At 38.5% G+C, this 18,130-nt stretch overlaps 4 protein-coding genes across 4 annotated transcripts; 2 read left to right on the top strand and 2 right to left on the bottom strand.

The window, feature by feature from the left end:
* Positions 1–297: 297 nt before the first annotated feature.
* LOC106370684 (inositol-3-phosphate synthase-like) lies at positions 298–2,295 on the bottom strand. The gene is made up of 7 exons (XM_048742197.1): positions 2,218–2,295; positions 1,513–1,590; positions 1,266–1,442; positions 977–980; positions 746–918; positions 493–555; positions 298–417 (listed from the first exon to the last, which is right to left on the bottom strand). The coding sequence occupies exons 1-7, from the start codon at positions 2,293–2,295 to the stop codon at positions 298–300; spliced, it is 693 nt and encodes a 230-aa protein (XP_048598154.1).
* A 5,934-nt stretch (positions 2,296–8,229) lies between these two features.
* On the top strand, positions 8,230–12,175 carry LOC106372486 (sulfate transporter 2.1). Its single transcript, XM_048742443.1, has 10 exons — positions 8,230–8,798; positions 8,883–8,931; positions 9,058–9,506; positions 9,754–9,984; positions 10,071–10,197; positions 10,595–10,881; positions 10,999–11,192; positions 11,280–11,371; positions 11,564–11,640; positions 11,734–12,175. The coding sequence occupies exons 1-10, from the start codon at positions 8,406–8,408 to the stop codon at positions 11,863–11,865; spliced, it is 2,031 nt and encodes a 676-aa protein (XP_048598400.1). The 5' UTR covers positions 8,230–8,405; the 3' UTR covers positions 11,866–12,175.
* On the bottom strand, positions 11,908–14,647 carry LOC125579073. The gene has a single exon (XM_048742446.1). It carries the CDS (start codon positions 13,685–13,687, stop codon positions 12,788–12,790), a length of 900 nt encoding a protein of 299 aa, XP_048598403.1. The 5' UTR covers positions 13,688–14,647; the 3' UTR covers positions 11,908–12,787.
* Positions 14,648–14,844: 197 nt separating this feature from the next.
* BNAA10G22040D lies at positions 14,845–17,805 on the top strand. The gene is made up of 3 exons (XM_013812708.3): positions 14,845–15,051; positions 15,537–17,418; positions 17,527–17,805. Exons 2-3 carry the CDS (start codon positions 15,570–15,572, stop codon positions 17,571–17,573), a joined length of 1,896 nt encoding a protein of 631 aa, XP_013668162.1. The 5' UTR covers positions 14,845–15,051; positions 15,537–15,569; the 3' UTR covers positions 17,574–17,805.
* Positions 17,806–18,130: the final 325 nt, after the last annotated feature.

Genomic DNA, 18,130 nt, shown 5'->3' with positions numbered 1-18,130 from the left:
ATCTCAGCCCTTCTCTGGGACTCTAGAAACTGGAGAGAATCAATCGCCGTAGCGAGATCTCATCCACCACCTTAAACCGCAAACCTCAAGAGAAGGCATCGCATGCACCATCATCCTTTCCGCCGGAGCACTTCACTCACGTCCGACAACCACACTTAACCAACTCAAAATACAAAAGACCGAAAGAAATAGACAAACCAAATGAAAGCTTACTTTCTAAAAATAAAATTATTTTTTAGAACATAAAAAAGAAAAGAAAGCGGATCTTAATTGCTGATAGATTGGTTGATATCTTCTTCACTTGTACTCGAGAATCCTGTTGTTCTCTGGAGCAAGTCCGACACAAGCTCTGAGTATGTTCTCAAGCATTGCACGCTGTTTTGACAAAGCGTTCACAACTGGCGTGCCGGGTGGGACCTGCATTCGATTCAATAAAATTCATATATTTATTAACCTCGGAAAACGGCACGATGTTTGCTTCGTTTGGCTTACCAATGGTGCCTTCGAGAGGTAACTTAGGATGGTAGCCCCCGGATGGAAAGAATGGAACTTTCCCTGCAACAACAAAAAGAAGCCCCCAACAAATCAAATGAGTAAGACTGTTTTAAACACATTTTTGGACAATAACTATTTGAAACAAATATAAACCTAAACACAAATGCAGACACAAACAAACAATATATGCCTAAGTCGGAATATTATATTAACATGACCAAATCATTGAGCAACCAAGACAATAACAAACCTCATATTCGGCCTTGAACTGGATCCTAGTGGTGAGTTCTGCGAGGAGAACAAGGTCCAAAATGATAGGAGCAGCCAAGAGTGAGTCTTCACAAGTGTTGTGCATCACAATTGTGTTCTTCCCTCCCATGAATATCGCTGATGCGTACTCGTCCATTGCTCTCTTGCTGTCTCCTACGTACGGCACATACAGTAACACCATCCAATACATTCGTTATGTATATATTCTAACTTTCCTATAAGTTTCATATATATTATAGAGAAACATACAATTAAGTTGGCCAAATAAACAAAAAAACCAGCAAACACTTAAGAAATAAAGAACTGACCTTCTACAATTTTGAAAAGTTAGCCTATGTAAGTTGTATGGTTTAAAATAGATAAGTACTCCGTATTAAGTTGTGTTGTTTTTGGAAAAAAATATTTCTGGAAGGTATTTTAAATGATAAAAGATGAACTTGTAAAAACGAGTCAAATCATAAACATGATTAATACTTATTAAGTCAAATATAATTAATCACCTTAATGACGACAACATGGTCAGGATGTTCACCGGACTCAAACAAAATTCTGTTACTAGCAACCATATCGTCGACAACGTTGCTCTTTGATATCTCCTTTGATCGGAATGTTTGCGGCGCCGACAAATTCATGCCGTCGTTGTTCCCAAGGTGATTGTAGCTCACTATCGACGTTGGCTATATCATATAAATGCAATTAGGATACAATAAATGTTTAAGAAATTTTTCTTCTTCTACTAATACATACTTTGATACCAGCGCCGACAAGGAAATCGACGAGGTAAGAGTAGAACCATTGTTCCCTCCCCAACCAACGAGCATTACTCTGCCAAAATAAGTTTAGACAAATTAAAGCACAAACATCGTTTGACGATATACAAGAAAAATAGATAAACCGTATGATACAATTATTAATCTAAGGCTGAGAACTAGAGAAGAACACATACCCAAGTTTGGGAACATGAGTGTCGGTCTTAAACTCGTATTTTACGGTTTTTGGCTTCACGGTCCATTGATAAAAACCATTTTTGCTCTCGTGAACGAGCTCAGTGGTTTGGTACGTAGTCTATTGATGAGAAACATCTCACATCGGAAATATAAGAAATAATCTACTACTATATAAAGGATTAGGGTCAATCCACTAATTGCCAATTGGTTTTGAGTTGGAAGCTCATAATGAACCCGAATCTAACATGGTATCAGAGCGATAAGATCCTTTGACCTAATTTACTACAACTACTACAACTATACCGATGTTGGGCCCTCAGTGGATGGTATTCCTACATTGTCCATGCTTCAGACCTAGATGTCTGAGCGTGAGGGAGGGTATTGATGAGAAACATCCAACATCGGATATATAAGAACTAATCTACTACTATATAAAAGGTTAGGGTCAATCCACTCATAGCCAATTGGTTTTGAGTTGGAAGCCCATAATAAACCCGAATCTAACATAGTCGTACACTGAATGAATCTCATTCTCTGTGTACTTCACGTTTGGAGATTCAACCTTGAAGCTTTCGATGAACATTTTTGCCTATTCTTTTTCTGATGGAAAGCTTGCGAAGGAAAGATGCTTCTGAATGAGTTGTAATGTTAGACCAAGTTTGTCTTTCATAGACGAGATGGATATTAAAAATATCATTATTTTCTCCAAATATGTCAATATATTTTTTCTCTTTTCTGTTCAACTTGATTTAAAGAAAAATGTCAATGTATTTATTTTCATTTTATGGGATTATGACAAGTGTAAAATGACTAATCTATTAAACATGTTCCGAGTTTTTTCTCTTTTTATTAGATGATATCTTGCATATTTGCATTGTTTTATCCATTCATCCATTAGCATTTTCATCATATAGATTAGGATTTAGCCATGTCTAGGTTGCATTTTGCATTCATTGTCCTCATTAGGTGTTGGAGTGCCACATGGAGTTCTTGGGGACATTTGGATGCATTTGGAGCTTAAAGGACGTGAAACAGGTGATCATTGGACGAGCAGAGCATGGGAGCGAGGTTCCGCAGCGACGTCATGAGGTCGCTCCAAAGCACCTCTCAGAGCGACCTAGCTAGAGCGACCCCGTGAAGTCGCTCGCCATATTCATCCCGTAGGAAGCTAGAGCGACTTGCCCAGAGCGACGCACCGAGGTCGCTCGCATCTCACACCCTTCTCGGAGCGACCTCCCAAAGCGACACCCCGAGGTCGCTCGCGTCTCTATGGCGAGACGACACGAAGCGAAGCCTGGAGCGACCTCTCGGAGCGACCTACCAAGGTCGCTCCCGATCCAGAGCGACCCGTTGGAGCGACACACCAAAGTCGCTCGCGACCTCTCGCCCGGACACACCAAAAATCGGCCCTGGAGCGACTTCCCGGAGCGACACCTGCAAGTCGCTCCGCGTTATTTTGCTGCCGAAAATCATGATTTCTTAAGGACCTTTTTGCAATTTATTTTGGACGTTTTGCACTTGGAAAAACCTATGTTTTAAACATCTTTTGTAGCCACCAGTGGCAGATTATCTTTTATCTTTTGATCTATTGAGAAAGACACAAGAACTCTCTTGAGAAGTTCATCTCTTGGATTTTGATTGTTATGTTCTTGTGTTCTTGTTGATTTCTTATCTATTTCTTTACATGATTAATCTGAAATCCAATATGGGTTTAAGAGGAATCATGGAGATTAGTGAGTAATCACCCTTTTGAATTCATGGGTTAGGGAGATTAAGGGTGATTAGGTTAGAGCTAGGATGTTTTAGTGTAGATCATTCATATTTCCTTGCTAGTAGAGTAATCATAATGCATCTTCTGAGTTGGCCACTCAGTTGTTGATCCTTAGGCATTTCCCACCCGAAAGGTGTTCGATGAAATGCCCGAGACAACTCTCCTAGGCTTTTAGTATACTTTGCCAAAGACATTTGTTGTTAAAGGTACTAAGATAGCTAATAGACTTGTTAGTAATGATTGCTTTCATATTATTCAACCAAAGACATTTGATGTTTGAGATATGTTAGCAAATGAGCATTCATCTAGACATAGAGCTTGCTTAGAATTGTGTCTAGGCTTAAGGTTGATAGTTTGATTGATCATCTGCCATCCTTAGTTCGATACTTGATCACCCAAGGTCTAATCCCTATACCCATGAGTTCTCTTTTCCTTTAGTCAAGAAAGTATCATTCTGTTATTGCTTTCTAGTTTTAGTCATAGTTTAAAACCCTTCTAAATCATTGGTTGCACTTAGATTAAGTGAGTACTTGCATTCTCAGTGCTTTGATATCCCTCAGAACTGGTTCGACAATCATCTATACTACAACATTTGTCTTAGGAGCCTTGAAAACTCCTAACATCATTAGATTACTGGAAACACTAAAGAAAGGAAACTAATCTCAGTTGATTAATATTTAAGGTAACATATCAGTGAAATGTAAAAAAAAATAAGTTATAATTTTTTTATTAGATTTGTATTTTAAAATACAGATATCACGGCAGTGGAGTTAGTATATTATGAATCAGATAATTGAAAATAATGTGCGAATGAAAAAAAACTTTACTAAAGTTAATTAGGATCAGGCACAAATGGCAATCACCCAGCTTGCGACCGATATTACCCACAAGTTATTTTACTGTTGGGTGGATTTTGTTAGCTACATGTGGCTGTCAAACGCATGAAAAGCTACTAAAGATACTTTGAATTTTTTTTTATTCTAGTTCTTTTTAAGGGTTTTAAGAAAAAATATTGATTTTAAATTTATGTATTTGTAATTTTGATATAATTTAATAATGATTATTTCTAATTTTTTTTTTCTATTTTTACTTACATCAATCTATCAAAATGTGCAGGAAGGAAATAAATAAATTGCTGATTTCGAACTTTTTTAAACTTGACAGAAAAAAACATTTTTGTTTCTTATAATATATCTAGCGGAAAATACTAAAGCCCACATCTGTGAACTCGAAGGCCCATAGAAAAGGGTTTTTATTTTAGGCTTAAGTTACAACTTTGAAGCCCATAGAACTTTCGGAAGATTTTCAGGATCTACCGTGCACGCGTGAGCAGACTTGCGAGTTTGTAAAATGGAACGTGGTTTAGTTCACGTTTCACAGTTAGGTGAGTGTTGCTGACAACTATCTTTCGCCAAGTCCACGTACACTTTGATTTTTTGGGTAATAAGTTATTGCTCTTAATAATCTTTCAAACAAAGATTTCTTTTCTAGTGTACATTAGATTGATTTACATCTTTTTGCTTAATTAGATTGATTGACATTTTTTTGCTTAATTAGATTGACATTAATAATAATATAATTTGAATTCAGTTTTTTTCCTACATTATTTTAAGAGTTGAAGAAACAATTGAAGTTGAACAAAGCCTAGACTTATCCAAATCGAAGCATACGGTGGGCCAGGGCCCAATTATGAACATGTGTATTTTTCACAATCGAATAGAACTTTTTTACTTTCTGCTCCAAATGGAAAACAAAACACCATATAAATTATTAGTATTATTATTTAGTAGGAAACTGCTTCGCGTGCCCATGCTTACTACACATGCCATCATCATGCAGTTGTCTTCCATCTGATGTATTTCTTTTTCTCACAAACTACATTTTGATTTCAAAACTTTTCTGTACCTAATAAAGTAAGAATGCTAGAGTGAAAAATAAGTTATGGGTTCAAAATGCAACGGGTGTGGAAATCTACAATTCGTCATGCGTAGATTTCGCATATGATAAACATTTACACATGCAATTTGCATTACTAATCATATAGACGTGTATATACTAGTTATTTTGGGCCTGAAACATATTAAAACTGAACAAATATTCGAAGGATACAGCTAATATATTGATTTGGCCTACTCTAATTTGCTCGATAAATAGTTTAGCGGTTATACTTTAACGTAGAGTTTAAGTTAATTAGCTAGATAGCCTAATTTTAACTACATTTGAGGGAGTTTTTAAACAAATAACTAAATTTGCTAGAGTGTAAGTAGATTTATAGCCTCGCGGACTGGGGGAAGAAACGCAATTGCTCTAGAGGCATCTATTTTAAAGAACACGTACACACATTTCTTAAATATATGGTGAAATGATCGCATGTTGTTTTGAGAATGTCACGAGATAACAAATGCGAGTGGTATATAATAAGTTTTGTTTCCTTCTTATGTGAATCTTCGTTTCTCCTATTCACAAAGTAGATAGCTCATTACAAAGTTCGGATTAAAAACTTATAGAATCACGCTCTACATGCTACATCCCTATTAGACATGATACATAAGACTTAGGGTCCACAAACTACAATTGTTTTTTTTGATAAGCCGTGATCCAGCTGGCACCGGAAGAAACGCACTTAGTTCTATAGAGTGGACTAACCCGAAAGTGTACGACACTGCCTAAGCCGAGTTACAAATTACAAATTTATAATTTCGCCAAAAAAGAAAAAACATTAATTAAATACGTGTGCAAGAAAGATTTCGAGGGATTTGATTTTGGTTTAATTTGGACCCATGAAGTTCGATGCACACATATAGTGTCTTCTCCACTTGGTCCGACCAAGACAAAGACAGAGACATATCATCCATTGGCTATGGCATAACCACTTCACTTTTAAAACCCATCACACGTTCCATCATTGGCGTATCCAAAAGTCCAATAAAATAATGCCAATTTCTAAACCATTTCAAGTATTAAAACATTAAGCAATTTTTTTTTTTTTGATCAAATTTATTTATTAACCTCATAAAATATGTTCCACCTATGGATCACATAAAACGTGTAGATAAGAGAAGCTGTGTTTGAGGCTCCAGTTCATTTTTACCTACCACGGTAGTCCCAAAGAACCCAAAAAATGATAAAATAAGTACGTGTTTGGAATGAATGCATCACGCTCTCACCTCTCTCCTCTTTTGGCGATTAGGGTTTGACAGTGTAGCCGCCGCCGGCGAGCCTCACGCTCGCTGGTGAGAATCTCTTTTCCTTTCTCCCTCCTCTTCCTTTCTTCTTCCTCTTTGCTTTCTGATGATGGGTCTTTTGGTTTGTGATTCGGAGTTATTTTCTCCAGATCTGCCAGCCTCCCCTTCTGCTACGGGATCTTCCTCTGATGTTCATGGTGGCTCTGAGTTTCTGAGCCCGCCAGACCCACCGGACCCTCCAGATCCACCGGATTTGGATTTTGACGGTAACTCAATTACGGCAGTATGCAGTCTCATCTACTGGTCTTCCCCGGCTCCTTCTAAGGCTATCAGGTTATATTTTGGCCCTTCAAGCTTCTCTCCTCAGGTCTCTCAGATTTGTGGATCTTTGGTAGCTGGGTTTGTTATAAGAAGTGATATACTCTTAGGCTTGTATTATGAAGCTTTGGTCACTGCGTTTGATTTGCTCTATGTGTTGGTAAATGTCCAAAGTTTCTTTCACTTGTCGTGCTGTTTGAGAAGTAGTCAAAGTTTCAGGATGTTTGCGGCTTTATTCCTGTGTGGTTTGGGCTCTTTTGTCACTACTCTCAAAGTTTCCAATGGTAATTCTCAAGCCTTGGAGCAACCCCTTACTGTGGTATACAGTTTTTCGTTGGTTTGTGCTGTAACAGTGGATGCATTGTTGCTATTTTCTCCCCATTCGTGGCAGCTGGGAAAGAAACGTGATAGTTGTTGCTTCCTTACATTGAACCGAAGTAGTTTGGGCTGTGATAGCCTAGTGTTTTCCGTTATGGATCCTACCTACCTTCAAAATCTTTCACTTGGTTTGGGTGATAGTTTTGCAGGGAGCATTGTGTCGTCAATGGAAGTCTTCCGTTTCATTAGTTCGTGTACGAACTCGTATTCGGATACTCAAGACTCACCGGTATTACAAGGTTTTACCTCCCGGATTTATGACCTCTCTGCCTTTGTTGCAGTGTGTCTAACCCTTTTGGTTGCACTAGTTGTGATCATATCAATGGGTATCTCTAAGCTTGTCTACAAGGTAGACTGTCAAGAACTCACTAACCTTCTTTCAGAGAGTTGGTCATTCGATGTTCACCGGATCTTACTTGCTATTCGATCCCTTATCTTTTCCTTTGTTGCTTTATATGCTCATTTTTCTTGTTGTTGTGCTTATGTTATGGCAAACTCTTTGGCTTGTGATGCCTTCCTATGTTGTAACACCTCCTCCTCTAATGGAGTTCTAAACGTTTAAGTTAATGAAGTAATGTTTGACCAAAAAAAAAAAAAAAAAGTACGTGTTTGGAATTGTTGAGTCAGACAGTTCTGGGAATGGGTTTGAGAAGCTTTGTTTTTATAATTTTGCTTGACACTATCTAAAGCTAATATTTTAGATATCCTGAATTGGAAACGTTTGGAACGAATAACTAGTACCTGTGGCACACAACACGAATAACCCATGATATTTCATTTCATGTACAGGAAAAGTATTTTGTACAACCTTCTTTCCGTATCATATATTTAAACTTTAACAAGTTTTTTTTTCAGAAAATAAATCACTTTTGTGCTTTCAGTTTAATTAAAATAAATAGGCACCATGAGATTCCACTAACTATTATGTATATAAACATTAGAGAACCGGTCAATTCACTTCAGCATCCTCACACTTTGAATGCTCAACCAAACTTCACTTCATAGGTAAACTTCTTTGCAACCACATAAATTGAGAAGAAGATGAAAGAAAGAGATTCAGAGAGTTTTGAATCTCTCTCTCAAGTTCTCCCAAACACTTCAAATCCTGCACACATGATCCAAATGGCCATGGCAAACTCAGGTTCATCTGCAGCCGCACCTCCACGTCAAGACCAACATGACCGGTCAAAGTGGCTGCTCGACTGTCCTGAACCACCTAGCCCGTGGCATGAGCTTAAAATCCAAGTCAAAGAATCTTTCCTAACCAAAGCCAAAAGGTTCAAGTCTCTTCAAAAACAGCCTCTCCCAAAACGAATCCTCTCTATCCTCCAAGCCGTTTTCCCAATCTTTGGTTGGTGCAGAAACTATAAACTCACCATGTTCAAGAACGATCTCATGGCTGGTCTAACCCTAGCTAGCCTTTGCATTCCCCAGGTATCTATTTTATAAAAACTAAAGAATAATGATCTGTTTGGAGATCTAAGTAATTTCTTTGATTTTTGTGTTCTTTTTGTTCAGAGCATTGGCTATGCAACTCTTGCAAAGCTTGATCCTCAATATGGCCTATGTAAGTTTATATTATGTATAAAAGTCATGTGTCTTTTATTGCTTGATAAAAAAATGTGTTTGATACAGTCGAAATACTAAATATGTCTTGAACTAGACTTATATATGGAGCGTTACACATTTACAGATTCGAGCGTGGGGCCACCGTTGATATACGCATTGATGGGAACATCAAGAGAGATAGCAATCGGACCAGTGGCTGTGGTATCTCTCCTTTTATCCTCAATGTTGCAGGAACTAATCGATCCAGAAACAGATCCCTTAGGCTACAAGAAACTCGTTTTGACAACAACTTTCTTCGCTGGAATCTTCCAAGCTTCTTTCGGAATATTCAGATTGGGGTTTCTCGTGGATTTTCTGTCGCACGCAGCCATAGTAGGGTTCATGGGTGGTGCAGCCATTGTTATAGGACTCCAACAGCTTAAAGGCTTGCTTGGTATCACTAACTTCACCACGAACACTGACATTGTTTCTGTTCTTCGAGCTGTCTGGAGATCTTGTCATCAACAATGGAGTCCTCACACTTTCATCCTCGGATGTTCTTTCCTCAGTTTTATCCTTATCGCTCGTTTCATCGTAAGTAAAATTTAAAGTTGCTTTGGTTAATAAATCCAGCACTAATTCTTTACTTTTGGATCGATTCAATCAGAGTCTACGATATGAAAGTTCACGTGCGTTCTCGTTCCAGGCCAATTAGCAATAAATATATAATGACATACTATGTTAAAATATTCTTTTTCTTCACGTTTAAAAATATACATATGTAGGGTACTAAAAGTGTTAGATAGTAAAATGAATTAACAATGGAATATATTTATATTAGGGGAAAAGGAACAAAAAGCTGTTTTGGCTACCGGCAATAGCTCCGTTGATCTCCGTCGTAGTTTCAACGTTAATGGTGTTTCTCACTAAAGCCGACGAGCATGGCGTGAAGACAGTGAGGCACATCAGAGGAGGTCTTAATCCCATATCAATTAACGATCTTGAGTTTAATACTCCTCATCTTGGACATATCGCTAAAATCGGATTAATCGTTGCTGTTGTCGCTTTAACTGTGAGTCATTAGCGTTTGACTATTAATTACTTATTTTCCTATTAATGTTTCGATTAATTAATTATGTTTCTACACATTTTTATCAGGAGGCCATTGCGGTGGGAAGGTCGTTCGCCGGAATTAAAGGGTATAGACTCGATGGAAACAAAGAAATGGTGGCCATTGGAGTTATGAATGTTCTTGGTTCCTTCACGTCTTGTTATGCTGCTACTGGTAATTTAACCAAATCTGCATTGATTTAAATATGGAGACATGTCAGTATCCTACTATATATACGATTGACATAACATATGAACAACTTTTTGGGTGGAATGTGATCTACTACACATAAAGGCCATTTTGGTGGATGAATACAATTTGCTTACATATTGTTTTGTAAACTTCCTAGCTACATCGTACTATTAAATAACAATAAGAAGAATAATTTCAAAACTTAAATGAGCACCACAGTGAGAATTTATTTTAATTAATGTCTGTAACAGTTTCTAATTAAATATAAACATAGATACATGTAAATGTAACTATATACGTAAATTAAATTACGTGTTCTGGCGACCTAAATTTGGCAAAATCGTCATCTTAATTTTTTCCTATAACAATTTTGCTTTAGGTTCTTTCTCTCGGACGGCGGTGAACTTCGCTGCTGGGTGTGAGACGGCGATGTCGAACATTGTAATGGCGGTTACAGTTTTTATAGCACTCGAGTGCCTAACGAGGCTTCTCTACTATACTCCAATCGCGATCCTCGCCTCCATAATCCTTTCAGCACTTCCGGGATTAATCGACATTAATGAAGCTATTCACATTTGGAAAATTGATAAATTGGACTTTCTTGCTCTCATTGGAGCTTTCTTTGGCGTTTTATTCGGCTCTGTCGAGATCGGACTCCTCGTTGCGGTATGGATAAACATCAAGTCTAAAAAAATATACACAAATATTAAGTCATAAAGTTATAACAATACCTTTGATGTTATTTATTATAAAGATCGAGTTTAATTGATTGTATCTTTGTAGGTGGTTATTTCGTTTGCCAAAATCATACTCATATCGATTCGACCAGGGATTGAAACTCTCGGAAGAATTCCTGGGACCGACATTTTTGCAGATACTGATCAGTATCCTATGTCGGTTAAGACTCCCGGAGTGTTGATTTGTCGTGTCAAATCTGCATTGTTGTGCTTTGCAAATGCTAGTTCCATCGAGGAAAGGTATTGATGCACATAGGTTGAGCCCATATCGACTGATTACAAAGTTATAATTTATTTTACATATATTTAGCATATACGTTCCTATAGGATAATGAGATGGATAAACGAGGAAGAAGAAGATGAAAACACAAAGAGCAACGATGAGAGAAAGATCCTTTTTGTAGTCCTTGATATGTCAAGTAAGTGGACTTGCATAAAATAATGCAAAACTATATACAATATAGTTTTTTTCTTTTTAAAAATGATCGTAGGTTCAGTTCACTTCTTTTACCAACTTCAATTGTTTTCTATATGACTGATAGTATTATAAGAAAAAAATATTATTTATTTATATTTTGTTTTATAACATTTCTGTTTTTCTTAATTAATAGATTTAATGAACGTTGATACATCGGGAATTACGGCATTGGTGGAGCTCCATAACAATCTAATCCAAAATGGTATTGAGGTAAATCACATTCTTACAAAGTTATAATCGTCCCTTGATCTATAGAACAAAATTAACGATAGAATAAATATCGTTTTGAATATTGATTTGCAGCTCGTGATCGTTAACCCTAAATGGCATGTATTCCACAAGCTGAATCAAGCAAAGTTCGTCAGCAAAATCGGCGGCAGAGTCTATTTGACAATAGGAGAAGCTCTCGATGCTTGCTTTGGACTGAAAGTTTGAGAAACAGAATATAATCAACATGCGTGTTTTACGGATTGTTGCATGTGAGTTTAGTAATTTAAAATCCACGTGTGCATGATTATGAATAATTATTAAGTACGTATGTCGGTATGTGCGATGTAGCTAGAGTGCCTTGGTACGTAAGCTCGATCGTGATTAAATAAAGTCATGCAATCTGTAGTGTGACGATCGATGGGTGTGTAACTATATTCGGTAACAATGTATAAATATAGATGTCGCTCGATAAATATTGTGTTTGTAATGTATTATCGTTAATTAACGCGCTTGTTAAAGATGATTTAATTTACCATCTGCAAAGTCGCTTATTAGTAGTATTCCATCACTAATTTTCAACGAAATTGCGTATAAAAACTACGTGTGTATAAACCGATTTGGAGAGAAAAACACGTGTGTCTAAGTTCAATGTATCTTAATCCAAGGAGCAAAAGTATACGGTGAATCAGTTTAGTTTAGTGGATGGGACTTTATAGGGTATAACTATTGATGTCACTTGGAAAAGTTAAGAGAGAGAAGCTCAATACTGGGAGGGTGTTTCCCAATTTAAATAGTCTAATCCACCTTTGGAGATTTAATTATTGGAGTTGATGGGGACTACTGTTTTATACACGATCTTCTCCTGATTCCTCACGGATTATACTCTATGCGTCTAGGTTCACTGAATCTTATTAAGCTTGAAAGTAAAGTTGATTTGCTAAGGTTTATGTTTCCACGTCCCTGCCTATATATGTAAAACTAGTAAAAGTGTTAACTATATGATTTTTTTTTTTTTTTTTTGGTTTAAATGTTAAGATTTATACCATTTTCGTTTTTTAGAGTTTTACAATGCTGAGGGAACTCAGCTTATAACACAGAAACAAAAGAGAGATGAGCAGAAAAGAGGAGAAATAAAGAGAGAGTAAGATCAACTGTAGGGGGTGATGAAGCAGAAATACAACTCAAGCAGAGAAGGAGATCGAGCAGTGTTAGCCGGTGAAGAAAGAGACAGTAGCCTATCCCTCAAATGACGATCCACCACTCTATAAAAAGCCTCCTGATTTGAAGCCTCTCCTCTGAAGATACGGGCATTACGCTCTCGCCAAAGATTATAAATGATGACTTGGTTTAGGAGCTTCAAGACTGGAACTGTGAGCGGTGTTTGCGAGCGCTGGAACTGCTGGCAAAGGCCCGCGACATCCTGTAGGGAAGCTGGAGGAGACGCCATGTACCTGCCACAGAAACGAGACCAAGTAGCAACCGCAAAGGAACATTCGAAAAATAAATGCCTGATGGTCTCATCAGCATTAGAGCAAAGAGCACAACCTGGTTGGATAGCTAGTCCCCAGGAGATCAAACGGTCTCGAGTAGGTAACCTTCCAAGGAACGCAGTCCAGGTAATGAAGGAACAACGAGGAATCTCCTCTTTAAACCAAACCACTGAGTGCCAAGGCACTATAGGAGCTGAGGTACGAAACCTTTCCCAAGTGACTTTGGAGGAAAACGTTTTGCTGAAACCACCAGAGTGGTTTCTCCACGAGTACAAATCTCTACCATTCGCAGGAGAAGGAACCGACATGGTTGATAAAACTATTTGCAGTGTCTCCGCAGTTTCAGAACGCGCAGGTGGAAGATGCCAGTTGCCATTGCGAACCGCCTGTGACACAGTCGCATTGCTAGGAATCCTTAACGCCCGAGGCCCCGATGAGCCAAAGATGAGGTTGAGTGGACCTAATTCCGTCCAGTAGTCATACCAAAACAAGGCAGTGCTACCATCTCCAATGCTGCAACGTAGGAACACTTGAAGTTGATCTCTCAGTTGAAGCATACTCCTAACAGTCTTGGAAAATCTAGGCGAATCATTTATTAGCCAAATACTTCTCCCACCAAATCGGTTATTGATTAGCCAAGGAACCGTTAACTATATGATTCGAATCGCTAATAAACAATTCTAAAAAAACAGAAACTACTAACAAACACTTCAAGTTGCGCAATGAACAATTTTCTACTGTGGAGGTCACATTTTCTTAATATAGGTTATGATGCATTTAATATTGTTCATAAAGATAGTGGAATTGAATTGACTTCATAATATATCAACGAGTTCCGACTCGTCTAAGAACATGATTAATAGGGTTTTTAGGATGAATTCTTAACGAAATATAAAAAAATCAAATTCTTTCATTGTTGTTGTCTAATCGATTGGTCTTTTATTTTTGTTTAAGATTTAATTATATATCTTAATAAAATTTAAACTATTAATGTTATATTTATTAGGTACTCTACAGAGGCACCATACCACTAATAATGTTCTTAGGATAAAGTTTTTTAACGAATATAAAAAACCGTCTATTTAAAAACCAGTTTTTAAAATTTTTGAATAAAATTAAAAGACAGTTTATTATATTCTTGTTGACCCTAGAAACGAAAACAATAATAAGTTGAAGATAATAGTTTTAGTAGTCCAGTTAGTTGGGTTCACGGGTGTTATGGACTCCAAAGCCCATGTTATTGCGTGAAACCATTTAGTGGATTAGAGAGATGCGAACTAATGGGCATCTAGTCCGAAACTAAAACTAACCAAAGCCCTTTGATTAGTAGATTTGAGCAATTTTGTCATTTTTACGTTTTAGAGGGCTCTGAGAGTTAAGTATAGGAAGATTGAGTCATAATTATTAGATTAGTCGATGCCAAAAAAAAATTATTAGATTAGTGGTTTACTATGCTGGTTAACTGATGTTGATTTACTATGCTGATTAACAGATGTTGTAAAACACGTAAATGCAATATAACACTTTAACATAAAAAAAATATTAGATTCTTATTAATTTGCAAATCACTTTTGAAAATAAAGCGAGTATTAAATTAATTGAATTCGGTAAAAAAAATAGTCTAGTGATACCGAACCGGACGTAAACCGGTTCCGACAGAAACAGAGACAGGGGAGCGTGAGTAAAATTGGAGTTATTTCGATAATAGGGTTCACATAAATCACTTTACTCTTCTTTCTATCCCAAACGTTTTAACAGACGGAGAGAAGCTCCATTTCTCTCTTCTCTCTCCTCTCTCCTCTCTCCATTGTCCAAATCGAGCTGTCTTCACTTCCAGTGTCCGATCGAAGTAGAGAAACTAGAATCTTCACCATAAATGCTTCTTCTTTCTAGTGTTACTTTGCCAATCTCCTAATTCTAGGTATCTTCTTCCTCTTATAGCCTTTTTCTCAGTCAAAATTCAGCAAAAAGATTAAAACTTTATCTTCTTGTGTTGTTTGTAACCGTATTACAAGAGAGGGCTTTTAAATGGGTATCTCGAAAGATTCATGCTTTACTTGTAACTACTAGCTTTGCGTTCGTATAGCTGATTTTAAGAACTTAGATCTTACTGTTAGTCACATTAGAAATCGCGATAGATCTAATTTGACTCGAGCAGTGTTTGTCTTTTCTCTATTGATTCCAGCTGTCTCCTTTGTTCCCCCTCTTAAGATTTTCGAATTTATTTTTGGACCACTCGGTTTCACCCTCTAAGATCCAGTCTCACCTTTCGTTTTCACGATTTGACTTGGCAACATAAAAATAGTTTTTCTTTTTTAATTTACTCACTTACTCCAATAGTTTATTTTTAGAGTTTATTCAAAACTGTAATGAAAGATTGTTCTTTGTTTTTTTTTTAATGTACAGTTTAATTTGATAACAACAACATCAAAAGCAGTAATGGAGAAAGCATCTTCACAAGAGTGTCCCTATCCAGGATGCTTCTTCTGCGTAATGAAAGAAGGAAACCCAAACAAACGAAGATCATGCATCCTCAAGTTCTTCCGTGACCTCCCTTCCCAAGACGACGACGGCCAAGTCCTCCCCATCAGCGGCCTCTGGAACACAGCCATGGCCCACCCGAACGACCCCGAGTTCATCGACCTCGGGATCTTCGAGTGCATGTCCGCCCTCATCTGGAAAGGCCTCAAAAACCGCCGCTGGCTATCCCACGACCAGAACATCTACATTCCTTACTACGCGGCCCACATCATCGGCTCCTACACCATGAACATGGAGGAGTTCGCTGAGCGGGCCGTGGAGGCGGGAGTGATCCCGCCTCTGGTCGAGCTCCTCAGAGGTAGGCTCACCTGGGTGGAGCAGAGAGTGGCGGTCCGCGCTCTAGGGCATTTAGCAACTTACCCGAGCACGTTCTCCTCCGTGGCTAGCCACGGAGAGATACTCGAGTTGGCTATACAGCTGGGGATGAGCTCGCTGGAGATTGTTTACTCTCATTTTTATCAGTACCCGGATAGGAGGTTGAGTTACCATTGCGATCTGCTGACACGTGGCATGGGAGGGGTAGAGATGGAGTCGAGAAAGGCCGAGGAGTGGGCTTCACAGCTGCAGTGTTGGTCTCTTCAGCTCATCAACTGTTTCGCGTTTAAATCTGAGTTTCTTCCCGCTTTGTGCAAGCCTGAGTTTCTCGTGAGTCTTCCCGTTATGTGGGGAGGTCTCGTGAACGAGAACTCCCCAGCTGGGATTGGTCTCCTTAGGACGATCTGTCAGCATAAGCTAGGACGCGGACCTGTCTCCTCCTGTTCTGGAATGATGGAGGCCTTGTGTAACATCGCTCGCTCTTCTGATGATTGGCAGTACATGGCGATCGAGTGTCTTCTCTGGCTGCTCCAAGATCCGAACACTTCTCACAAAGTGGTTGATAAAGCCGTGCCGACGCTTGTGGATTTAGCAGAGATCACAAGCTTGGGGGACCACAAGAAGCTAGGAGACTCCATTGTCAGCGTTCTTCAGGAATGCGACTCCGTGGGGAGCCGCTCGAGGGAGTTGATAGAAGAGACGGTTAACGCGCGGCAGAGACTCAAGTGGGAGAAGAGTATGCCTAAGGAGGATCTCCACATCAAACAAGCGGCGGCTCTGGTGGTCAAACTCGAAGGGAACTCTCTCTTTTCGTCGGGAGACATCGCAGGCGCGGCGGAGAAGTACTCTGAAGCGTTGTCTTTATGTCCGATGAGGTCGAAGAAGGAGAGAGTTGTGTTATACAGCAACCGAGCGCAGTGTCATCTCCTGCTTCAACAGCCTCTGGTTGCTATAAGCGACGCCACGCGCGCGCTTTCCTTGCATAACCCTGTGAACAGGCATGCAAAGAGTCTTTGGAGGAGAGCTCAGGCTTACGATATGTTGGGATTAGCTAAAGAGAGTTTGTTAGACGCGATTCTGTTTATAAATGAGTGCTCTCAGTCGAATGATCCGGATCTGTCCATGAGGCAGAACAAGGTTCCTGATTACGCGGAGAGGCTGGTGAAGAAGCAGATGAGGGCGGCTTGGTTGTTTAAAGAGGCGGCGTTGAAGCATGGAGGTGTGCATAGGAAAGGTGAAGAGAGGGAAGTGTACGGGAATGAAAGCGATGATTCGGAGTGGGAAACTGCGAGTGAGAGCGATATTGGAGATGATGGAAGGGATCATATGGGACTTGATGAGGAGGAGGAGGAAGAAGAAGTTGAAGGCCATGGAGAGAAGTGGAAGAACCGGGAGAAATCTAGTGATAAAACTGAGAAAACTTCTTCAAAAGGTAAATTATCTGCCTGTTTAGTTGCATGATTATGATTATTAACACATTGTCTTATTTTCAATTTAGTTAATAGTTTTTTTTGGTGCCAACATCTATGGGTTTATTCAGGTATGAGACATGGATACAGCATAAAGCTAGCAGAAGAGGATATGTGAAGAAGACCAATGAAACAATGGATACACCCAGGTCTTTGAGAGAAGTTGAGAAGAAAAAATTTGTTTTGTTTTTCCAGTGATTTTATTTATTTTTGTTTTGGTGTGTATGTAGCTAAGAATTATTCAAGAGGATGTGAGTTTCAATTTGTATAAATTACATTCTCTCGTCTTAAGAAATGATTTTTATGTTTTTCTAAAAAAGAAATTGGAAGATTGTGGACTTCATTGTCAATGTTTGGGAGAAATTTTAGGTGAAAAGCATTTGTTGTTTACTCTTTTAAAAAGAGAGGTGAAAAGCATTTTATTTACGTTAAACACTTAAACTGTAATTCAATCCACGGTGGATGATGACAGGAGAGTAAAATTTGATTGGAGGAAAGAAGATATGTACCAAAGCACTATTCATCTTTTTACTTTGAGATAATCTTCCGACTTCTCATGTCTTCCGACGTCAGATTATGCTGTCCTTTGGATATCACCAACGGATATGAACAGTGGGAATGTGGGATATGTAATTTTGAATACTGTCCCTTTCATGTTATGAAAAGAGGGTTATA

Source organism: Brassica napus, chromosome A10, assembly GCF_020379485.1.
Source record: "Brassica napus cultivar Da-Ae chromosome A10, Da-Ae, whole genome shotgun sequence".
Classification (NCBI taxonomy): Eukaryota; Viridiplantae; Streptophyta; class Magnoliopsida; order Brassicales; family Brassicaceae; genus Brassica; species Brassica napus.
The sequence above is the reverse complement of the archived record's forward strand: the minus strand, read 5'-3'. Positions and strand labels throughout refer to the sequence as shown.

Excerpts from the sequence above, each read along its gene's own strand:
- LOC106370684 (XM_048742197.1), bottom strand. The coding sequence starts at position 2,295 with ATGTTCATCGAAAGCTTCAAGGTTGAATCTCCAAACGTGAAGTACACA. Across the intron at positions 1,443-1,512 it reads TTGTCGGCGCTGGTATCAAA|CCAACGTCGATAGTGAGCTA; the intron begins GTATGTATTAGT and ends TATATGATATAG. Across the intron at positions 556-745 it reads AGTTCAAGGCCGAATATGAG|GGAAAGTTCCATTCTTTCCA; the intron begins GTTTGTTATTGT and ends TTGTTGTTGCAG.
- LOC106372486 (XM_048742443.1), top strand. The coding sequence starts at position 8,406 with ATGAAAGAAAGAGATTCAGAGAGTTTTGAATCTCTCTCTCAAGTTCTC. Across the intron at positions 8,932-9,057 it reads TGATCCTCAATATGGCCTAT|ATTCGAGCGTGGGGCCACCG; the intron begins GTAAGTTTATAT and ends ACACATTTACAG. Across the intron at positions 9,507-9,753 it reads TCCTTATCGCTCGTTTCATC|GGGAAAAGGAACAAAAAGCT; the intron begins GTAAGTAAAATT and ends TATTTATATTAG.
- LOC125579073 (XM_048742446.1), bottom strand. The coding sequence starts at position 13,687 with ATGCTTCAACTGAGAGATCAACTTCAAGTGTTCCTACGTTGCAGCATT.
- BNAA10G22040D (XM_013812708.3), top strand. The coding sequence starts at position 15,570 with ATGGAGAAAGCATCTTCACAAGAGTGTCCCTATCCAGGATGCTTCTTC. Across the intron at positions 17,419-17,526 it reads TGAGAAAACTTCTTCAAAAG|GTATGAGACATGGATACAGC; the intron begins GTAAATTATCTG and ends GGGTTTATTCAG.